General features: G+C 27.2%; 7 protein-coding genes across 7 annotated transcripts; 3 read left to right on the forward strand and 4 right to left on the reverse strand.

The window, feature by feature from the left end:
- Positions 1 to 4,492: 4,492 nt before the first annotated feature.
- OCT59_008097 (uncharacterized protein) lies at positions 4,493 to 4,979 on the forward strand (the record flags this gene model as incomplete). Its single annotated transcript, XM_025332278.2, has 3 exons — positions 4,493 to 4,496; positions 4,556 to 4,663; positions 4,855 to 4,979. 3 exons carry the CDS (start codon positions 4,493 to 4,495, stop codon positions 4,977 to 4,979), a joined length of 237 nt encoding a protein of 78 aa, XP_025174376.2.
- A 263-nt stretch (positions 4,980 to 5,242) lies between these two features.
- On the reverse strand, positions 5,243 to 5,584 carry OCT59_008098 (uncharacterized protein; the record flags this gene model as incomplete). Its single annotated transcript, XM_066142234.1, has 1 exon — positions 5,243 to 5,584. The coding sequence occupies one exon, from the start codon at positions 5,582 to 5,584 to the stop codon at positions 5,243 to 5,245; it is 342 nt and encodes a 113-aa protein (XP_065999134.1).
- Positions 5,585 to 7,691: 2,107 nt separating this feature from the next.
- OCT59_008099 (uncharacterized protein) lies at positions 7,692 to 9,571 on the reverse strand (the record flags this gene model as incomplete). Its single annotated transcript, XM_025309419.2, has 7 exons — positions 7,692 to 7,883; positions 7,956 to 8,084; positions 8,170 to 8,542; positions 8,611 to 8,823; positions 9,012 to 9,090; positions 9,177 to 9,312; positions 9,374 to 9,571. 7 exons carry the CDS (start codon positions 9,569 to 9,571, stop codon positions 7,692 to 7,694), a joined length of 1,320 nt encoding a protein of 439 aa, XP_025174375.2.
- A 576-nt stretch (positions 9,572 to 10,147) lies between these two features.
- OCT59_008100 (uncharacterized protein) lies at positions 10,148 to 13,785 on the forward strand (the record flags this gene model as incomplete). Its single annotated transcript, XM_025329263.2, has 18 exons — positions 10,148 to 10,264; positions 10,444 to 10,520; positions 10,620 to 10,715; positions 10,791 to 10,845; positions 10,933 to 11,026; positions 11,106 to 11,242; positions 11,311 to 11,376; positions 11,450 to 11,645; positions 11,722 to 11,773; positions 11,844 to 11,937; positions 12,006 to 12,401; positions 12,495 to 12,713; positions 12,783 to 12,887; positions 12,961 to 13,100; positions 13,172 to 13,252; positions 13,323 to 13,413; positions 13,478 to 13,513; positions 13,595 to 13,785. 18 exons carry the CDS (start codon positions 10,148 to 10,150, stop codon positions 13,658 to 13,660), a joined length of 2,118 nt encoding a protein of 705 aa, XP_025174374.1. The 3' UTR covers positions 13,661 to 13,785.
- OCT59_008101 (uncharacterized protein) lies at positions 13,773 to 18,033 on the reverse strand (the record flags this gene model as incomplete). The annotated part of the gene is made up of 23 exons (XM_025319197.2): positions 13,773 to 14,210; positions 14,283 to 14,347; positions 14,421 to 14,557; positions 14,631 to 14,738; positions 14,835 to 14,900; positions 14,973 to 15,043; positions 15,113 to 15,165; positions 15,241 to 15,302; positions 15,362 to 15,381; positions 15,457 to 15,506; positions 15,576 to 15,710; positions 15,773 to 15,860; positions 15,936 to 16,156; positions 16,228 to 16,335; positions 16,409 to 16,486; positions 16,555 to 16,646; positions 16,729 to 16,843; positions 16,921 to 17,073; positions 17,148 to 17,221; positions 17,288 to 17,419; positions 17,495 to 17,635; positions 17,712 to 17,914; positions 17,990 to 18,033. The coding sequence occupies 23 exons, from the start codon at positions 18,031 to 18,033 to the stop codon at positions 14,021 to 14,023; spliced, it is 2,406 nt and encodes an 801-aa protein (XP_025174373.1). The 3' UTR covers positions 13,773 to 14,020.
- A 145-nt stretch (positions 18,034 to 18,178) lies between these two features.
- On the forward strand, positions 18,179 to 21,559 carry OCT59_008102 (uncharacterized protein; the record flags this gene model as incomplete). The annotated part of the gene is made up of 18 exons (XM_025319196.2): positions 18,179 to 18,321; positions 18,383 to 18,449; positions 18,521 to 18,631; positions 18,707 to 18,879; positions 18,941 to 19,148; positions 19,215 to 19,307; positions 19,381 to 19,440; positions 19,515 to 19,622; positions 19,702 to 19,735; positions 19,812 to 20,026; positions 20,095 to 20,153; positions 20,297 to 20,389; positions 20,468 to 20,499; positions 20,567 to 20,828; positions 20,900 to 20,993; positions 21,061 to 21,135; positions 21,208 to 21,369; positions 21,431 to 21,559. 18 exons carry the CDS (start codon positions 18,179 to 18,181, stop codon positions 21,557 to 21,559), a joined length of 2,118 nt encoding a protein of 705 aa, XP_025174372.2.
- Positions 21,560 to 21,673: 114 nt separating this feature from the next.
- OCT59_008103 (uncharacterized protein) lies at positions 21,674 to 22,001 on the reverse strand (the record flags this gene model as incomplete). Its single annotated transcript, XM_025326796.1, has 2 exons — positions 21,674 to 21,820; positions 21,906 to 22,001. 2 exons carry the CDS (start codon positions 21,999 to 22,001, stop codon positions 21,674 to 21,676), a joined length of 243 nt encoding a protein of 80 aa, XP_025174371.1.
- Positions 22,002 to 23,048: the final 1,047 nt, after the last annotated feature.

The raw sequence follows: 23,048 nt of genomic DNA on the forward strand, positions 1-23,048 counted from the left end.
AAATAAATATCTCTATATTTCTTTACTAATGATTTATAGGAAATTTTAATAAATGCTTTGTATTTAGAAATTCATTGTAATTAATAAATTAAGACTTGAATTTAGAACCAAAAAAAAAAAAAAAAAATTCAATCAGAACATTTTCCACTAATTCAATATGAGACTATGAACGTACTGATCAGCGTGTTGCATTGATCTCACCACGAATAGAAATTCGAAAAAAGAAAAATAAAAGAAAAGAAAAAAAAATGTATTGTCAATTTATAACAATAAAAAAAAAAAAGAATCATAATGACTTTTAAACTTCCACGAAAGTAAATAAACCGCTGCGAGCTGGATAAACTAAAACAATATTTTTATGACTATACTGTAAAAGTGTAGATACTCAAGTATTTAACGTGTTACACCGAAAAAAAAAAATTTGCAATTTTCGTTATTGAATATTGACTAAATAAATCATTTAGTGAGAAAGAAAACATTGGGCTGAATTTGAATTTCTAAAACCATCAAATCCAATAAAATTCAATCTGCAAATCAGCCCATAATTACAATTTGTTTCATCTTTTTAAAATAGATGAAATTTTTTTTTGGGTTTTTTGAGTAAATAGAGTTATGAATATATTATTAATTTATTATACTAAACTGACAGATTGGATGAACTTTAATGTTTATCAAACAAATTCGTTTTAAGGTTGTGTTTCCGCCATTAATCACGTGATTATTTATGACTGGACGGATCCACGTGATTATGTATTTAGCCCCGATTATATTGGACGCTAATCCTTTTTTCCTAATTTTCATACTTCACCATACAAGATATCTCTAGATATCTTTTAGCCCTCACTCTCTAAATACGTAATATGTAAAAAAAATTCAACATATTTTAAATAAATTTTGAAATTTTCATGTGTCTTTGGATAATCTCATTTATGCTTAAGTGAAAACATAATTCCATCTTACTGATATATTATGATAATCAGACGTGTTTAGCCGTATAGGTGTGACGATCGAAAACTCACGTAATAACTCTTGAAAATACAGTAATGTCCTACGTTTCGTTTCAGGCATGAGACGATCTACAGTATTTTAAAAGAATTAGATTAGTGAAAAACATTTGTATAACTTTTTTTTTTTTTGAAAATAAAAAAAAAGTTGACGATAAAGAATGATCTATTATCTGATAAGCATGTACAGTATAAACATGTAATAAGGTTTTCACTAATAATAATAAAAGTTACTGAATTGTAAATCTAGAAATCTAAGTTTTCGAAAGGTGATAAATCCAATTTCTTGGGTAAGAGTATTTCCGCAAATATAACTTTCCGTTCCACTTTGTACTTAATTCTTCTAATGTTTTCGCACTATGAAGTGTCATTGTACAATAAACAATTTATAAATTATGTAAATCTCATAAGAAAATATTTAAATATGGGAAAATTCATTTGGGATGTGTTAAACAATAATGTGGTACAAGCGTACAGCAAATTAGACGAATTCATTAAGTTAATATGTAATTTAAAAAATTATCGGAAATTCATATATAATTTCATTTCTTATAAAAGAAAGTGATCTTAAATTTATACTTATTAAAAATTATTAAAAAGAATGTGATATTTATTATTTAGATTGTTTAGACTTTTAATATTATTATAATATTAGCCGTAGCTTAGCCTCGCTCGAAATGTTGCGAGAACTTCACAGGATGTTATGTTTTTGCTACAGTTTCCGAAATTAAGCAACAGCTATTCCATGTTTTTGACCATGCACTTGCCGCAATGCTAATCGATACTTTAAGTTACAGTAAATAATAAATATATTCATTACAACGAATCTCTGTCTCGTAGTAAAAAGTCCTCCATTATCACTTCAAAGAAAGAATAATTTTGTCAATCTCTTCCTTATCATCTGAATCTATAGTTGCTACTAATTTCACACGCACATGATGAACGAGTACTGTACGTTTTAAATTTCTCATTTTTCTACCATGCATTTGGAACGCATTCGTTGGAAATCCTATCCATATTCATTATGATTTAAGTCGATCATTTTTACTATGAAATGTTCCATTCTAAGGCATTACCCCACAATTGACTAACCATATTAAACAATTTCTACCCCTATCGTTAAATCATTCCTTTTTGGTTTTTCAATAATACAATCTACTTTATTCTCCAATATGTAATGCACCTTATTAAGAATTAGAACAAAATATTTTTACCATTTGATATCTCTTTTTTAATGTGCTATTAAAGCTACCTGCTTTTTAATATAATTCCTTTAAACTTCCTTGTCTTTATCGTTTACATAATATAATTGATACTGTATATCATTCTACAAAGTCTCTTATGATATGATGCTAATATTATTGCGAAATTCACTACTGATTTCATTACAAATACGTTATCAATCATTATTATACTGTAATTTGAATTCGAGTCAGCTATCTATATTCATAATAAATAAAAATTTAATATAAATAAAATATATACATCATTAATAAATTTCGTAACTATTTTACTTTTTTTTATCTTTTTATATAATGTAATCGTTAGATCTATTCATTTTGATTAAAGTCGATCATTTTACTATGAAATGTTCCAATCTAAGGCATTACCCCACAATTAACTTACCATATTAAACAACTACTACCACTCATGACTCATCACCCCTATCATTAAATCATTCTTTTTTGGTTTTTCAATCATTCAATCTACTTTATTCTCCAATTTGTAATGCACTTTATTAAGAATTAGAACAAAATATTTTTATCATTTGGTCTCTCTTTTTTAATGTGCTATTAAAGCTACCAGCTTTTTAATATAATTCTTTTAAACTTCCTTGTCTTTATCGTTTACATGATATAATTGATACTGTATATCATTCTACAAAGTCCCTTACGATATGATGCTAATATTATTGCGAAATTCACTACTGATTTCAATACAAAAACGTTATCAACCATTATATACTGTAATTTGAATTCGAATCAGTTATCTATATTCATAATAAATAGAAATTTAAATATAAATAAAATATATACATTATTAATAAATTTCGTAACTATTTTACTTTTTTATCTTTATATAATGCAGCTGTTAAATCATGTATAATTGATATTTTGGATCAAATATTTTAAACGTAACCAAGAGTGAAAATACAGTAATAATAATAGCCCATGTGAGTCTATATGATGTTTGGATGTTAGAAACTTTATTACTAATGATAATAAATTTAAGATTTATAGTCTATATGATTGCTAATATATTTGATATTACTTAGACTTTACAGATACATTATTGAATAATTTGTCTATTTAAAAATTTCACACGTCTCTTTCCTTTTTCATTTATTATAAAGTATCACAATACAATATATTTTACGAAAGACATTGTCAAAGGCAAGAAGATTCTGAGAATGGATTTTCATAATAAGGAGAACACAAGTTACACAATATCTTTTAACAAAATTTGGATCATTCAAAGCACTTCCTTTTACTGTTAAAAAAAATTAATAAGGCCCTCCTTTAAAAGATCCTAATTGTGTATCACATGCTTCTAATAAGTACAACTACCCAACTGATATACGATAATAATTGCATAATAACGTAAGCTGCGAGATCTTAAGCATTAACAGCAACAACGAATTTGTACTAACATACATAATCACATGAATATTAAATAATACTACTTAACTTGAATTCGTTTATATAAATCGAGTTTTTAGTTTCTTAACTTTTTTAAGTCCGATAATTTAGAGAATTATAAATGCTACCGAATAAGGTATCATTAAGATGATTATCATATCGCCATTTAGTTAATTTGTTTCAAAGAATTATAAATTGATGTTATAGAATAAGATATCATTCAGAATTTCAGATGCCGCATTTAAATTTTCAGCTACCGCTGTAAATTCAGAAACTTTTATTCGACTTTTTGAAATGGTTTGGGTTTATCCTAAAGTTAAAACGTGACGAAGATTTTTTCGAAAACTTAAATGCTGATCCTTATAGGCGGTTGAAAATAATTAATAAATAATTAACAGCGTTGGGAAGTTTGTCCAAAACTTTATCAAATCCTAAAAATCTGTCCAGAACCTTGAAATGATCCTGACTCTGAAGAACGCAACGGTGAGATAATCTTACCGAGAATATTATATATGTACAGTACAGTATTTTTGTGATTAATTTATTCTGACTTCAATTCAATTCTTTGGAACTAGGTATTATGCCAAATTAAAGACTTTCTTTGAATTGTAGTTTGATATCATGTGATTATTACTAAATCTGTGCGACAATCGTTCTTATAAATATCCCGATTTAAGGAAATCTATTAACAATCGTTCTTAAAATACAGATCAATCTATTTCATCATCGATTTTTGTCCCTTATATATTTTTCACGAAACTCTCAAAATTTCTTCAATAGTAAGGCGAATTTTAATTAAGTTCCATTACCCGAACTACCCGGTGTTACCAGAAAAGATTCCAAAAGAAAATGAGTGAGTAATTTTCACTATGGCTCTTGAGACTCCAGTGTTGACTCATTATATGGTTGCAGGTTACCGTTCCAGATTGGTTGAAGAGTTCCGGAGGAAGCTTATAACACTTTTCTTGAAAAAACCGGTTCAAGTTCAACCGGATATAAATTTTACTGGAAAATGGAGACGTATATATCGTTGGTATGACAATCTCCGAGCACGAAGCCATTATGATACGGTTATTTAAATACTTTAATGTTCCAAACGGTGGCGTTGATGATGATCCACCATCATAAATTATACTTCGATCACGTAAGAATTCCCGGCTCTAGTTTTTCTTGATCTTTGAATCATAATAACATTTTACATTTTTTTACAGTTTATTTCGATCCTTCTGGTGTCAGAGTAAAAACGGCAGCAGATATTGCTATTTGTCCGAATATAAATCTTATTCAAGAACCTTTGAATCCCGGGCCTCCTCCCGGTGATGCAAATGTACATTAACTCTAATAACATATTATCATATCAATGTTAATATGTTCACATAGGATAATCCACACGCGCGAATCATTGTTGAGCTAGCCGTATGTGAAGATATGGCTTATTTGATTGAAAAATGCGAAAAATGGTTGCTTTAACAATACGTACGAAGTGTATTCGGAATAAAAATTCATAATAAACGGAAAGGAACAAATGATCGGGCCATGACGATATGTCTACCTACCTGCTTTATTTTTATAATTTCATCTCTTAGTTTCTTTTTGATATTAGGCGATGTTATGGACTCGACAAGTGCCAGCACCAGTAGGAAGTACACCATCAACGAATCCAAGATTAGCCGGAGTTTCTTTTTCTAGATGTAAGATTGTGTGATTAAGCATCTTAGAGCTTAAAAATATAAATTTTACAATATTATAGTGGGATTTTGGGACTGTACAATTCAACAGTAATCTAGCTACTGGTTGTAATCGCCCAGGCTTGGGTAATTTCGCAGTAACTATCCCAGTGTCTGATGTTTTCTGGGACCCACCAATCGCGGCAGGAGCTCCGAACTTAGCTAAATATACTGTAACAGTCCCTTCTACAGTAAAAGCCCAAAATTTTGCCATCGGGTTTGTATAGATTACAACAAGTCGTTTTATCAAGACAAAGTGAATTATAGTTCTTGTAGATCTATATTAGATATCAATAAAATTATGGACAGTGTTCATGTCAAGTTTTTTTAATTGACTTAATAATATATATAATTTTATTATAATGATTATAATTCTAAATAGCATACTATGGACCTTAGTAAACTTTTATTTTTTAGGCTTTACTTTAATAATATAATGTTTGTATAAAAAAATTTTATTGAGCCAACTTTTTCAATTTTTTTAATTATAACCCTCAGATTCAACTTTTTAACAAAAAATAAATTACTTAAATATATGTAATTTTATGAAAAATCACAGCAGAAAGGCGTCAAAGCTGAATCTAAACCCATAAACTAAAGATAACCTAGAGCAGGAGATTTTCTAACAGCATCCAGATATAAGTTCATTCTAAAGCTGCTACATACAGCTCCTATGTAAACAACCCAAAAAACACCATAAAAGCATCCAAAATGGCAATCAAGCAAGCAACCAAAATACTACTTTACAGAAATCTCATTATTTAAACGATATCATTTCAATATCAAAATAATATCTATTATAAGATATCAAAACAATGTCATTACAATATTATATTTATATTGTAATGATAAGTTATATTGTGATGATATTGTAATGAAATTGTTTTGATATTGTTTTGATATTGTTACAATATCAAAATTGGGTTGTTAAGAAATTTTAGGGTTTTAGTAAAGTAGAAACCAAAAGGATGAAAAATTGGCATAAAAAAACCATGATGGCAAACTGTGACAATGTGACATGGTCATTCCAGCATAGTGCATGCTCCACATCAGAAATCCACATAAGAAAATACAGCATGAAACACAGATTGCTACTTTTTTACATGAAAAAAGATAAAAATAAATTGAACAAAACTTTCTTTAGGGTGGAAAGATTAGCATAAGAAATGCAGAGTCTTAGCAGAACTCAAGGAAATACAACCCCAAGAGATTCCATATCCGCGATCAAATGTTAAGCTTGACGAATATAGAGCGGAAATTCAAGGTATAAGAGATTTCCAAGCAGAATTCGGATGACTTGGCAATATAGATTCCAATCCTCATTACGAATATTATTTTATCACCAAGAGTAGGCAATCACACAAATTATTAAAGTTCTGGAGGGAATAAGCTTTTTGAAATCATTGTCACCATGAATTTTGGTCGCTTTGCTTCTTTTCAGCAAATTCTATAGTTTGAAAAAAAGGTGAACGACATCAACCATTGAGCTCATCTTGTGGCAAAATGTACCTGGATATTTGCGTCTTTTCAAACCAGTAGCTAAAATCACGGATAAAAATGAGATCAGACGAAATCAATATTTTTTATTACAAATTTCTTGTTCAAGAGAGGTAAAACATTGGGAGACACTTACCAGGGAGGACTATGATAATATGAACGTTCTCCGTTAATTTATCACCTGAAAACATTTATTATAAAATTTTCCCGGACTCAACATCTCACCACTAAGTTCATCTTCAATGTCTTTTTCAGTAGAAACGTTATTAAGCTTTTGTTCTTCTTTTTCATGATATCAACCTTCCAAAGAGTCAAGTCATCAGGATCTTTAATTTGAAATATATCTTTTTTTTTATCGCTTATAAGCTGCTTAAGGAGAGAAACTCTCAATATGTCTACGTTAACCTTTTTATCACAAACCATGTTTTCTTTGCCAATGTCAAGAGAGAAAACATTTTTAAAAGAAGTACCACCTAGAATCAAACAATTTAATGATCCTTCTATTTCGAAAATATTTTTGTGATAAAAGGTTGAGTTTTTGAATAAATTGAGTTTTTGAGGAGAAAAAGTTTTGAGAAAGAGAGCTTTTGAGAAAGTTTGAGGTATATATACTTTTCTGAATACATCATGACCAAACTCTTGATAAACTTCTTGATTGGTAGCTTGTACAACAAATGATAATATGATATAGATACTTTGAAAAAATCAGTACACGAGAACAGGTTTATTCAGAGGGTATTTAAAGATACTGTATGAATGTTGATCACATGTAATACCAAATCATCAATCAAAATAAAATTTAAATATTAATCTAGGTATAAAAACTAAATTACCGAATATCTAAAGTTACGATTTATATATTGCAAAAGAATAAAGAATAATATCAATAATACAATAAAAATTAATATAGAAGCATCTATATAATTCAATAAATTTAATATAGAACTATTTTTAAAAGAATATTGCTTTTTGTTTTTAGGTTTATCTGGAATGTTCGTTTTACACCATTGTAAAATCTACATAATATATAAAGGTTCATTATGTTTTAATTGAAATAACTTTTGGATTTATAAGAATTGGATATTTACCTGACCACAAGCAATATTAATTTGCATAAAATTTGGATCTGATGAATCGTTATTCTTTTTCAAAATAACTTTAGTATACTCTCTAAAAAGTCTTGCAACTTCATACATATCAGTACACTGAAGGACCAACTAAAGAAGACCATTTTTTTTTTTGGTTAATGCTTAAATTACAAAAAATTAATTTTTTTTTGAAAAAATTTATAATTTAATTTACCTTTGCAGCTTCACCTTTTCGAATTTTAACCTTATTTTTAACAGCAAAAGTATTATAATTCTTAAAAGTTAAAGCTAAGGTGGCATAGGCTATAATTAATGGTTTAGCAGCAAATCCGAAAATCAAAATATCCCCATTTTTTACTGTAAATAAATAATCTAAACATTCTATTACATGTAACAAGGTATTTAATATCATTTCTGAAAGACAATAAATTGAGCTTATTTTATTTTCGGGTAAAATCAATTCATCTATTTCTTCAACATATTTTGTCCAAATTTGTTTTGGCCAATATTTTCGATTTTCATTTAAATCTTCCGTAAAATCTCTTACAATGTTTATTTTTTGTAAAAATAAACCCATAGAGATTATACTTTAAACAAAGTTTTAGCGTTAGAATAAATAATTTAATCAAAAATAATAAATAATATTATAACTTACATTTTGGAATTCTTCGAAGTGGAAGGAACTTTAGCCCCTACAGCATTAAATAGATCATTTATACCAATTCCAACTAATCCAGCGACATAATGGCAATACTCATCAAATTCTTTAATTGTTATTATGCTATATCTATCATGTGAGGTTTTTTCTATATAATCCGCCATTCCATTTCCCATCCTCTTTGTAATATCAATAATAATATCTTGACATCTATATATATATATTTTTAATAAAATAAGAAAAAAAATATATTTAAGGATCTTTAATTAGTCGACCATGACTTTTTTTTTATTGGAGTAATTGGATAGACTATAAACTCTATCAATAACTAATCTACAGAACGTTAATCACAGTTATTTAACGCCGTAATGATATCCGATTAAGTAATTGTTACTTACTCTTTGGGAAGAAGAAGAAATTCTTCGATCACAACGTCAAATTCCATTAATAATTGCCGATCTTTTTCATTAGGACCGTCTATTAAATTTTTATATTTATTATTTGTTTATCGGCTTCATAATAAAGTACTTTTTTCAATAAAAAAAAATATACATTTATATTACTTTCTGTAAAAATCCAATCTTTCTGGCTAATCTTTTCATGAAAAGTTCTTAGTAACGGAATCTTTTTATCTATAGGAATCGTCATATCATCTTCGATAGTATCCATACCTCTTAATACAAGGTAAAACATACAAATCTATAATTAAGTTAATAAGATTTTAAATTATAAGTTTAAGTAACAGTAAGAAATTACAAACCAAATCTCTATATTCTTGTTCTAATTCCATTATAATTGAAGAAAAAGACCCAGAGGTCATTTCCAAGAATTGATAACAACGTTTTTTCCTTTCACTCCATGATGATATTTCTTTTGATTTATTATTTGATCTAAGAAATTTGTATTGTATTAATGCTAAAATTTCTGTCGGGTAAAATGATGATGTTATAAATTCCATAATTATAAAGAAATTTTTTATTTTTTTAAAATTGAAAAAAAAAAGCTTGCTTTTATTATTAAAAAATAGGAAACCATTTATGGTTCATAAAATAAATGCAAATAAGGGATTTAACCAATTATATTATTAAATAATAAAAAAAAATATTTTGACGATCCTAAACATGTATTAGAATTTGTGAAAACCTGATGATAAGCAATTGCGTATTTTTAATATTAAAAATATCTACATCATATACACGTGATCATAAGTCTGTTTAACTTTGAGTGAACCCTAGAATTTTCGTCATACGATCTCGTAACAGTCAGCGCAAAAAATTCCATTGAATCTAACATTTGCTATAAATCACCTTTTAAAGCTTCAAAGTTTCACAAAATCACAAAAGAATTAAATTATTTATAAACGAACGCATTATCAATGTTAGCAAATTTCAATTTCGGGAACCCCGATTGATGAAAAATGGTGTTACCCAAGATCATCATTTTTAGGCCGATCATTCAGATACTCTATATAAATCGTCCTGTTACCAAGAATAACTATCGTAAATTGAGAAATTTTTATTCAACCTCTAAGAAAATGACCTGGGGTTATCCTAAAGTTAGACGCGACGAAAACTTTTCTGAATGCTTGCATGGTCATAAAATTGCCGATCCTTATAGGTGGCTGGAAGATCCTGACTCCGAAGAAACAAAGGTGAGATAATATGAAAGAAAGAGAGGGAGTTTCGAAATATACACCGTTAATAGCGGTAGAGTATAATACTTCGACTCTATATTAATGTATTTCTTTAATGTCGTGATAAATTTCATGATTTGTTATATTCTGATTTTTTTTCAATTCATATTTAATTTCAAATAATTTCAAATATAAAGGCTTTCGTAGATGCACAAAATGCTTTGACTATCAAGTATCTGGAATCATATCCTTACAGAGAAAAATATCGTGAATCGTTAGTTTAACTTATTCCATTCCGTCATTAGAAAAAAAAAAATTTCGAAATAATCTTTCATATTTATTTAATAGTTTTTATTTCAATTTGATGATTTAGGTTAACCAAAATGGTTGATTATGAAAAATACGGTTGTCCATGGAAGAAAGGGGACAACTATTACTATTTTTATAATTCTGGTTTACAACCTCAAAGGTAAATGTTAACGTTAGATTAAGAATATAATTTTGTTCTTTCAAAATAAGTTGTTAATTATATGGTTTTAAATAGTGTCTTGTATCAATTGAGAGGGTCTTTAGATGCTCCACGTGAAGAATTTTTCAATGTAAGATAAAAAAAGATATTTTTGACTTTATTAACAACAAATATACATTATAAGAGTTTACGCAATAATTTTTTTGAATTTTGATAGCCTAACAATCTTGAAGCTGACGGTACAGCTTCCTTGAATACTTATTCATTTTCTAAAAAAGGGAATTATTTTTCATACGGTATCTCAAAATCTGGTCAGTCCAAATCTTAGAAATTCGAAGTTTTAAAAATTAATGTGATGATCGAAAATAAACTCAATAATGTATTTCGTAGGAAGTGATTGGGTTACTGTTTATGTTAGAAAAACTATAAATGATGAAGAAGGAAAGAAGCCTTTACCCGATGTCATTGAATGGGTTAAGTTTAGTAGTCTCTCTTGGACAATAGATGAAGAAGGTTTTATTTATAATGTAGGAAATTTATATTATAAAATTTTTTTTTTTTTTTTTAATAACTATTTAGTTTTGATTTATTTTAGAGATATCCCGAACCAGGAAAAAAAGATGATAAAGGAACCGAGACAGATAGCAACAAGAATGCTATGGTATATTAAATTCGTTATATTTGTATATTTGTTTATGTTATTATTTTATATTGATATTGTTCTTTATTATTAGTTGTATTATCATAGATTAGGGACTTCTCAATCTGAAGACATCCTTGTTTACAAGGACCCTGAAAACCCAGAATATATGTTTACAGCCCAAAGCACATTGGACGGGCAATTTATTGTTATAAAGATAGAAAAGGATTGTGATCCAATAAACAAACTTTACTTGATTGATTTAAAAAAAACTAATTATCAAATTATTGGTAAGTTATAAATATTTGATAATTTAGTATTTGGAAAAAGATTAATATTTAAACTGAATTATTTTATTACTACTAGAGAATAACGATTTTATCAAACTTGTTGATAACTTTGATGCCGAATATTCCTTGTAAGTAGCAAGATCATTTATTTTAATATATCTGATTTTCAAAAATTTAATAACTTTATACTTTATTTAGTATTGCAAGCGATGATACAACGTTTTATTTCAAGACAAATGCAAATGCACCTCGTTATAAAATTGTTAAATATGACCTATCCAATTGTGAACAGGTATTTATTTTTTTCTTTTTTATAATAATTTCAATACTTTATTTATTTTATTCATTTTATCGTTACAGGGATTTGTTGATATTGTTAAAGAACATCCAACAGATGTTCTTTCTGATGCGGCAGTATTGGCAGAAAATAAACTCGTTTTAACATATATGCATGATGTTAAAGATAGATTGTATATATATGAATATTCTACTGGAAAATTTCTTAGAGAATTACCTCTTGATATTGGTTCTATAGAAACTCTTACAGGCCGTAGAGAAGATCATGAATGCTTTTTTAAATTTGTTAGTTTTTTAAACCCTGGAATAATTTACCGGTATGATTTTACAAATGACCTTTTAACAGAATATAGAAAAACAAAAGTCAATGGATTAAATAGTGATAACATGGAAACAGAACAATTTTTTGTTGAAAGTAAAGATAAAACTAAGATACCCGTTTTTATCATAAAACCTAAAGTAAGTTAATTTCATGAATTTTTTATTTTTATCGTTTTTTGCATTTTAAATTATTTATTATAAATACTTGTATATTTGTTTTTGTCTTTTTAGAATTTTAACTTTGACGGAAGTAATCCCACATTATTATATGGCTATGGAGGATTTAATATAAACATTTCACCCATGTTTAGTACAAATTGGTTAAGCTTTATACAACACTTTAATGGAGTTGTTGCTATCGCCAATATTCGTGGTGGTGGAGAATATGGAGAAGAATGGCACAAAGCTGGTAGTTTTGGCAATAAGCAAAATGTTTTTGATGATTTTCAGGTAAACTATAAAAATTATCTTAGTTTATTTTTCTTTATAAATATTTAAAAATGTTTTATTGTTTCTTAGGCTGTTGCCAAGTGGTTAGTAAATAAGAATATTACATGTCCAGAAAAATTAGCAATTAATGGCGCATCCAATGGAGGTCTTCTTATAGGTGCATGTATAAATCAGGTATATGTTATAATAAAATAACAGTTTCTTTATATCTATAAATTGATTTTGTTTTTTTTTTACTTATTTTTAGGCACCAGAGCTTTTTGGTGTAGCAGTTGCTGATGTTGGTGTTATGGATATGTTAAGATTTCATAAATTTACCATCGGACATGCTTGGAGAAGTGATTATGGTGACCCTGACAAAAAAGAAGATTTTGAATATATTTACAAGTATATTGATTAATAATTTACGAAATTTTTTGTACTTGTATATATTCAAATTTTTAATTTTTATTATTTAGATATTCGCCTGTTCATAATGTTCAAACTAAGAAACCTTATCCACCTACCTTGTTAACAACTTCAGATCATGATGATAGAGTGTAAATATATTTAAATATAATTTAATAAGGATTTTTATTAAATTATTAATGACTTATATTTATTTTATAGGGTACCTTTACATTCTTATAAATATATATCTCAATTGCAATATACTGCAGAAAATAATCCTCATCCTTTAATGATTAGGATAGATACAAAGGTATGGATTAAAATGTTTTATTATTAGAATAATAATTATTAAAATTAATTGTTATTTTTTATAGGCTGGTCATGGAGCTGGAAAACCTACGCAAAAAAGGGTAAGTTATTGTTGTTATAATTAAAAAGGAGTAAATACAAATATTAAAAAAAAAAAATATTAATATTTTCATTTTTTATAGATTGATGAATCAACTGATAAATTTTCTTTTATTGCTATGTCAATTGACGCCAAATGGCATGATTAAATTATTAGTTTATTTAAATATTAGTAATATCTTATTTTATGTTAATATTTACTATTAATTATATATATGGTTGTATTGATGAGTGAAATTATTAAAATAAAATAAGAGAAGTAGGAATTTAAGATTATTTATTTGATTATTTTAAATTTAATTGCAAAATACCTAATGCAATATTAATTTAATATGAAATTGCAATAACATATTTCGTTTCATTATAATTCTGTTTTTGTTCTTTAAATTTACAGAAAAAAAATTCTATAAAAAATGTAAATTACATAATATTTAAAATCTAATAATAAAATATTATAAATAACAATTAATAATTTTTTTTTTTTTGTTTCAAATCAAATTATCAAAAATCTAAACATCATTTTCTCCTATAATATGTCTCCTTAAATTATTACTATTATCAAAATTATTATTATTTAATTCTATATCTACTCCATTTTCCCCTCCTTTAGCTTCTTTTTTTGCAATATATTTTAATACATCTTTTACAGTTGTAAGTCCTACTAATTTACCTGCATCTTCTATAAGAATTACACGTGGTCTAAAAAAGTAAAATATGTTTAATTAAAATATGCTGTGTATTTATTTATTTAAAAAAAGATAATAAACTCACCCCATTTTCTTAAATAAATCCATAACTGTTTCAAGTGGCAGTTTTGGATGTACAGTTATTGGTGTCTATTAATAAAACTTATATTAATTTTATAATATTACATAATGAATACAGTAAATATTATTTAATTTCATAAACCTGATCAATAAATGGTCCAAAATCAATGAAATTTGATGAACTTCCACCGTTATTATCAGAATCTGAAAAATTACTATGTTCAGGATTAAAAAAACAATGTGCTCCATTTGATGTTCCACAAACCCTTTTTGCTTTATCTAAAGTAATAATCAAAAATATTGACATAAATTTTATAATTAAAATGAATAATAAAAATTTTTTTTATATTACCAATAGCATATTTCAATTCTATTCTTCCAATATAACCTAATAATATCATATTCTTTTTATTTTGCACAACCGGAAATCCCTGGAAATTTGTTTCTGATAATATTTGATCTTTTAATATGAATTATAAAAAAAAATTTTTTTTTAAAAAAAAGAAAAAAAAATAAACAAAATAAACAAAAAAAAAGGAATTAAAATCTTATTTACCAACTTCATCCAATTTTAGGCCAGATGCAGTCATTACTGTTAGGTCTTTTCTCATAACAGTAGCAACTAATATTTATTTAATTTAATAATATTATTCATTTCTCATATATTTTGTCAATTATAAAATATACAAGATACCTGGCACTCCGAAAGAATACTCCTCTTTATCCAAAAACGGAAATCCATTTAATTTGATTAATTGATCAGCAGTATGTCTTAGTTAAAGAAATATAGTAAATGAAAATAATCATTGTTTAATACTTAAAAAAAAAGGATATATTCCACCCTTTCCAAATAAGTCACCAACGGTTTTTGTAACCATCAAAGTGATCTAAAAAAAAGTTATAAAGTTTGTTAATACATTATATTATTTGAATAGCGCTTACTTATTAATAAATTATCTTACCATTGTTGGTAAAATATAAGTTAAAGCTCCTGTTAATTCAAACATAATAACAACTACACAAACTATTTAATAACAATTAGATTTAATGTTTTTATTATATATATTATTAATATTTATATACCTGTTAAATGCATAACTCCACTAATAAAATTGAAATCTGATTTTAGATTAAATAATATAAATGATAATATTATACAGTAAAACTTAAACACTCACCCCAATGCAGCTGCAGCACCTAAAAATGCATACATTCCCGGTGTAACACACTTTGTAATAAAAATTAAATTAGTCCATGATTAATATGTTGTGATAAAATAAATAAATAAATTACTTACTGTTACATCAGGTTTACAGGTTGCAAATAATGGAAATGTTGGATATGAGTCTATTAAAGCCTTAACACAAATACCAAGAAACCTTCCAAATGTTGCTCCAACTGCCATAGAAGGTATAAAAATTCCTGCCGGTACCTAGATTAAATTATAAAGAAATTAATATTTAGAACTAAGATATTAAATAATAACGGACATACCTTTGTTCCGTAAGATATTATTACAAATCCAGTTCTGAGTATAGCTGCAATTAATAATAAACATGCCATCCTAAACATTTGGGATGTCCTGAATAATTTATAAAGAAATTAATTTTGTAACTTAAAAATAATGAAGATAACCTATGCTTTATTTATTACATACTTGCATAAGTTTTCAAAATCGTGAATTTTGGATTCACATTCTTGAAAAAGAATACCCAAGGTTTCAGTCATATCCATTTTCATAAATATGTTAAAATACCCAATTAATGCAGTAATAAATGCAAGAACAGTTACTTCGGCTACGCCATAATCTTTCAAATATTTCTTGCGAAAGGATTGCATCTTGATATTATATTTTATTACTAAAGCACCATATAGACCCTAAATTTATTTAAAAAAAAATTAATGAGACTGATTACAAAAAAAGAGATAAAAATATAACAATTCCTTACACCAAAAATGCCTAATATGATAAAAAAGATAATTTCAAAAAAATGCCATTCTCGATCATAAGTAACTTGAAACATTACAAGCTTTCCAGTTCTGAATGGATTCATACCCTTAATGTAAAACACTATTAACATTTGATAAAATAAGATAGTAGAGCTTAAGGTAAACTATGAATAAACAAACCTGTAAAACTACAGTGGCTACTAAAGCACAAAAGAAACTTCGCCAAAGTGTTTTCATAGGAAAATTTGAACTCATTTCCTACATTAAGAAAATTCGTTATTTTACCTAATAAATGTAAAATTAAACAAAATATAAAATTTCCCAACCTCAAAGGAAAATAAAACGCCGCCAATAGGAGAGCCAAAAGCCACAGCAACACCTGCCGCACAAGATGCTGATAAAATTTCTCGCATTTTTGCTGTTGAAAATAAATAAATAATAATATAATGTGGTTTTTTTTTTTTGAAAAAAAAAAGAAAAAAAAAAGATATACAACAAACCTTTGTTTCTTTTGAATTTTCCAAATAATCGGGAAACAACATTTCCAACACAAGCTGCAGTATGAACTGATGGTCCCTCTTTTCCCACATTTAATCCTGATGCAATAGCCAATGGCTGTTAAAAAATAAAAAAAAAAGTCATATTTAATACTTATCCTTATATTAAAAAGTAAATCAATTAAATATATTTACCAGACAGATGCTCTTTAAAAGCAATGTTCGACTTCCAAGAAAGCCTTTCATTACAAATCCAGCAAGAATACATTTTATTTCTGAAATACCAGACCCAGCAGCGTACGGTGCAAAAGTACGTATCATAAATGCACAAACCGCTGCGAATAATGTCTTAATTTAATAAATTATTAGAATATGATTATTTTAAAAATATGAACAATTAATTATAAGAATATACTACTTACTGCAAATACTACATAGAAAAACCAATTTATAATATAATACTGGGACCAATCATGCCAAAGTTCACAAGAACCATCTTTAATAAAATTAATAAATTACTAAATTTAATAATTAATATTGAATAATGAAATAATTAATTCACCTTCTCCTTCAATTTCCCAACAGCAAAACTTTTGATTTAACCACCAGGATTTTTTACAATATCCAGACTTTATGTCTGATAACCATTCTGTGATAATATCGATTAATGCTGCATTTAGGCCAATAATTGCGCCTACGGAAACGTAAAAAATAATTAATATATAATTCAAATACTATGTTAATTACATAAAACAAAAAAAAAACAAACCGACTATAGAAACAACAATCCAAGCTTGACCAGCTTCATAAGAAAGTCGTAGCCAAGTATTCCACGAAGAACGATTTTCTATCGCTGCACTTCTTAAAACGTTCATTCTAGATCGTTCATGTATCGCATCTTGAACCCAATCTTTTTTTAAAAAATAATAACATTCATACAATTTATTATAATTACATACGAAATAGAAATTATTAAATTATCTTACCGATAGTAGTAAAATCTTCATATCTTTTAATTTCTTCTAAAGCTACGTCATAACGATTATTAAAACTTTGAGAGCGTGGTGTACGTGGCGATCCTTGTGTTCCATATGGAGTACGTGGGGTCCGAGGTGTACGAGGTGTACGAGGTGTACGAGAAGAATTTGCTGATACTGGTGTATACGGATGCTGAAGGGAATTCCAAAAACTAACCGAAAAAATCAATGTCGAATTCTATAAGATCCTTATATATCTTACTTATCTTTGGAATGATAAAACTTACTTTAAAACTCTTGAGACGAAATTTGAATCTTCTCCCGAAGTCATGTTTACGATTTTAAGAATAAAATGCTGGTGATTATCAGATCGGAAAATTTTATTGAATTCGAACAATGCATGCAAGGATGATCCTTTTGCTAAAAATCGATAGCATGTGATAATATTCGAGTTCAAAATTTTCGTAAAATAAAAAATGGTTGTCAATAGTAGGTACGGTAAATTTGTATTTCCAAATCAGAAAAGTATTCTGGAACGAATAAGCAATTGTGGTGATGGCGTTCGAAATCTTGGCGAAAAAGAATTGGAAGGTTATCAACTTTATATAGTCGAACAGTGGTAAGTTTTTGATTATTATATGAAAAATATCTATTAGAATAACTAAAATAAAATAACATAGGGCATGTGATAAAATACGAAGACCTTATAATACAATCATTGTTTTTACTGGAGACTCGGCACACAAGGTAAATTATTACTAAAATATCGATAGTTTTTATCCTATCATAACATCATATTCTTTGTTTTTTGATTAAAGATTAAAGCATGCGTTGTAATTATCGAAGAAAATAAAATCGAACATTATCCAGAAAAGTTAAAGCTGTTGTTTGATAGTTTAGAGAAAGATGACATGACTAGGCCTAAAAATGTGAGAACGTTTATCAATATTTATGTACTTTATCAATTTTTAATTTCTTTCTAAAATTTTTGATTTATTTGTAAGTCCGGCGAAGAAACTATTTTTGTCACTAACTTTAATACATTTCCCTCATCATTGAATACTATTTTGGTTCCTGATGGAGATTACGAAGATCATAAATTTGAATTCTTTTTAAACCTTAATTTAAGAAAAGCTGGATGTAGTGGCCGAAGTGCCCTTTCTTTGAACCCGCCAACGTAAGATTTCGTAAATTTTATTTTAAGGTTTATATTATCCAGTCTGATCTTTTTCTTATAGAGACGCGCAAATAGACAAGTTTATTCAAACATACGCAGTTTCGGATAGCATACCTTTTAAATATGCTGTCTTGGAATTGGTGAAATTGGTCCAGATCTCTTTGTGTATATTTGGACTTCTTCCACAGGATTGTATGGATGGATTGCTATGTGATTCGACAGAAATAGCCTTGAGAGAATTTCAAAATACATACCATCCTGGCATAGAAGTATGTCTGTCATATTTAAATTAAAATTATATTTGTATAATTTCTAAAGTATGTTTTTACGCATAGATAAGAGATAATATATTAGATCCAACGTTAGTTGCTGTGATTTTGACGAAGGTTGTTAGTATAAGAAATAAACTTAATTCTCTTGGATACCAGGTTATATTCTCAATTCAACATTATTTATAAATTTTTTACACAAATGGATGAGTATTTAAAATAATTCTTACAGGTCGGAAAAGATCCATTTTCTGACACGGATCTATTTCTTAGCGGAGTTGAATCTTTTCAAGTATGAACTTTTGATGCAATTTAACTGCACAAAATTAAGTATTTTATCTTTAAACAACTATAAAAAAAATTTAGAATGCAAAAAAAATCAATTTTACGCGCAAATTGGATGTTATTACCGTAGAAAAAATATATGAAGCTTATAGTCGTTTTCGTAACCCTGATGCAATAAGAGTTCACAAGGTATTTGATTTTAAATTTTAGCTATTTATTTTTATAAAATAGAATACTATATATATATGTATATATTGATATAATATAGGTCTTGAAATCAAAATTGGATGATATAAGTACAGGTATTTAAATAAATTTATAAATGATATATTTTATTTATAAATGTAAATTCTCACTAACGTAATTTAAGCTTAAAAGGATCCTCAAATACATCAACTGATATTGAGACGTGCAATTTAGAGGAATTTGGCAAAAACGTTCAAATTGAAAGGTTAAAATATTTGTGGAGGGGCAAGGGGGATCCCCCGGAACAGTTTTTAGAAACATATTGGTTGTTCCATAATAGTAGAGATTTTGGTAAAGAGCTTGGGAAAAGTATTTTGCGCGGTGTTTCCGGTGTTTCTGGGCGAACGGTACGCAATATTTTCATCTTAATAATCCGATTGGATAATTCTAATTACTTACCTATACTGATTAATAGGCGAAAACCGGAGAAGCTATAAGAGATGGTGTTCTTGGGATCAAGGATAATGTTACTGGGTATGAAAGTTTTACATTATCGCAGTTTACAGAAACGGTGATATTTTAACTGCCATAAACAACTATTATTTACTGTAGACTATTTTATGAGTGCTGTAAATTTGATGGTTTACTTACAACATTTACATTTATTTCCTTGATAGTTCGTTTTCAATTCTCGTTGATAAGCGGAAGGAAAAGAATACATATAAATCATCATCATTACCACCAGACTATTTCTCACAGAATCAACATAAGTACGTTATTAATCTTTGACGTAATTAATTTATTTTTAGTATGAATAAAAGATCTAATCTAAATAAATATCATACTAGCGAAGTTGACATATCTTATAATCAGGGAACAGGTTTATATTTTTCGATGAATAATTTTAATATTTAGTTTTATTAAAGACGCATTTTTTAAATTTTCAGGTTTGACTTATAATGCAAATTTACAAAACAGAGGCGAAAATTATGTGAGTCCTACTTCGCCTCATGAAATTGGGGATGCCTCTAAAACTGAGTTATCGAAAGGAAGTGAAATTAAAAGAACAAGGAGTAATTCTTTGAGTACTTACGAATTCATTGCCGAAGCAATGTCTACTCGAGTTCTACCAAGTGTTTTTAGGAGATATTCATTCACTAACATGGATTTGGCGCGAAAACAAGCCGATGGAACTTTAATATTGCCTCGGTAACTTATATATTCGAAATTGTCTACTTATTTGTATTTTCATAGTTTTTTTAATTAATCTTACTTTTTAGGCGCAATTTAGATGTAGACATTCAAACCTATATGATCTATGATAATCTCAAACAAAGTGAATCATCTTTGAAAAGTTTGGCAGAACGTTTGGAGGTATTTGTTTAACATTATTTGCTTAATTTTAGTATTAATTTTTTTTTAAAAAAATATTTTTATTTAGTCTACTGTAGAGGAATATAACAAGCAAATCGAAGAGTTAACAAAGTCATATGAAGAAAGAATTCAAAATTTTAAGGTGAAATAACATTTTATGAATTATTTGATAGATAAACCAAAAAATTTTCCTAACCTATTTTACTTCCTTTAGTCAACAGAAACTGAAGGTGGGGAAGTATTGGATAAGCAAAGAAAGTTATCCAAAATAGTTTCACAAATTGGCACTAATAGTGCAAAATTAAATTATGAGTTAGGTGTATTAGAGGAAAAACTAAGAGAAGTTGAAGAATTCGCTGATACATTTTGTTTAAAGGTTTGTAGTATTTAACTTTTTTTTTTTTTAAAAAAAAAACTTATTATAAATATTAATTTAGGTTCAGATGTTGCAAATGAAAGTGCCACAATCACGTAGATCAGTCAGTATCTTGTACAATTTTTTGAATTATTTTCAAGATCAATGGAAAAGAATTATTACTAGATTTTATAAACCTAAAGAAGAATAATTTTAAAGAAAGAACATTAATAGTTATCAGTCTAGTATAATGTGTAGTTATAATAATAATAATTTAAGTAATATTTAATGCGAATTTGATAATTATATTTAAAATTAATTTTGCTCATCTATTTTCATTTTTTTTAACTGGTTGAATTTTTTCATATTCACGTTGTAAAATTAATTGTTGTTCAAGTTCCATTTTATTTTGTTGAAATTTATTTTTTTTAGCTCTTCTCTCTTCATCTCTTAATATACCTGCATGCATAAACTTTTTTAAAAAAAATTTGGTTAATAAAAAAAAATAAAAATAAAAATGAATACAATTAAACAATTAAGTCAAAAAATAAGTATACCTCTTTTTCCTTTTTTTGTAGATGATGCACGCCCCAGACGGTACCAGTAGAAATAAATATTGCGGCAATTAAAGTAATTTTAGCTGTTCGAGACATTTTATTATAAAGAATTAAAATTTTGTTGTGCAGCAAATTATTTTTAATAAAAATTTTTCAGTCACGTGATCTTTGGTCGCATTACGGAATTATGCACTAGCACGTGATAGTGTTAGTGCGACGAATAAAAATTTGGAAGTAAATTATTTATTAGCTTATGATTGAGTTTTTCAGTTAAATTGACGAGGTAAACTTGATAGATTATGTTTCTAATCAAAGTAAAATATGGGTTAGCATATAAAAAAAAAATAAATAATAAGATAAGCTAGACTTTTTATTATCGGATTACCAATCAACAAACATAATCGTACCCAAAGTACTATTCTATTTTCTGCGAATGTTTCAAAAGTTCGTTCCAATGTTACGTCTTCCCAAAAAAATAATGTATAATATTTGAAATTAAATTTGTCTTCTTGGTCATTTTAAATAATATAAATATGATAATTACTTGAAACTTGAAAGTAAAAGTAACCATGGCGAAAATGTTCATTTTATTGTATTTTTAATACTAAAAAGTAAATGATGAGATCGAAGGATTTGGTTGTGTTTTGTAGTTTAAGGATTTAATCTCAAGAAGGCTTTGTGGTAGTTTTTATATTTTTTAAATAAAGATTACTCTTTGCAGATTACGCGAAATTCAAAAATTATTAAAATTATTACAATTATTACAAACAACTTAATATCAATAAATGGAACTTGTTTATAATATGAACACTAACAAAGTTCTTAATTAATTTGTTTGCAAACTTTTTTTAAGTTAATGAAACATGTGAACCACCATTCTATAATTTGAATATTTGATCACGAACCATATTCTAACAAAAACATTATAGTTGTTTATTATTATAAGTTGTTTTATTATTATAAGTGCAGATGGAAAAAATTTTGCGATTTGAGATCGTCATGCTCATGTGATTATTTATAAAAATTAAAAAATGAGAAAAAAAAGATTGGTTTTGGAGGACCTGAGTATCGATCTCAGTACCTCTCGCATGCTAAGCGAGCGCTCTACCATCTGAGCTAGACCCCCCAAATTGGTTACAGGGA

The sequence above is a fragment of the Rhizophagus irregularis genome, chromosome 16, assembly GCF_026210795.1.
Source record: "Rhizophagus irregularis chromosome 16, complete sequence".
Taxonomy (NCBI): Eukaryota; Fungi; Glomeromycota; class Glomeromycetes; order Glomerales; family Glomeraceae; genus Rhizophagus; species Rhizophagus irregularis.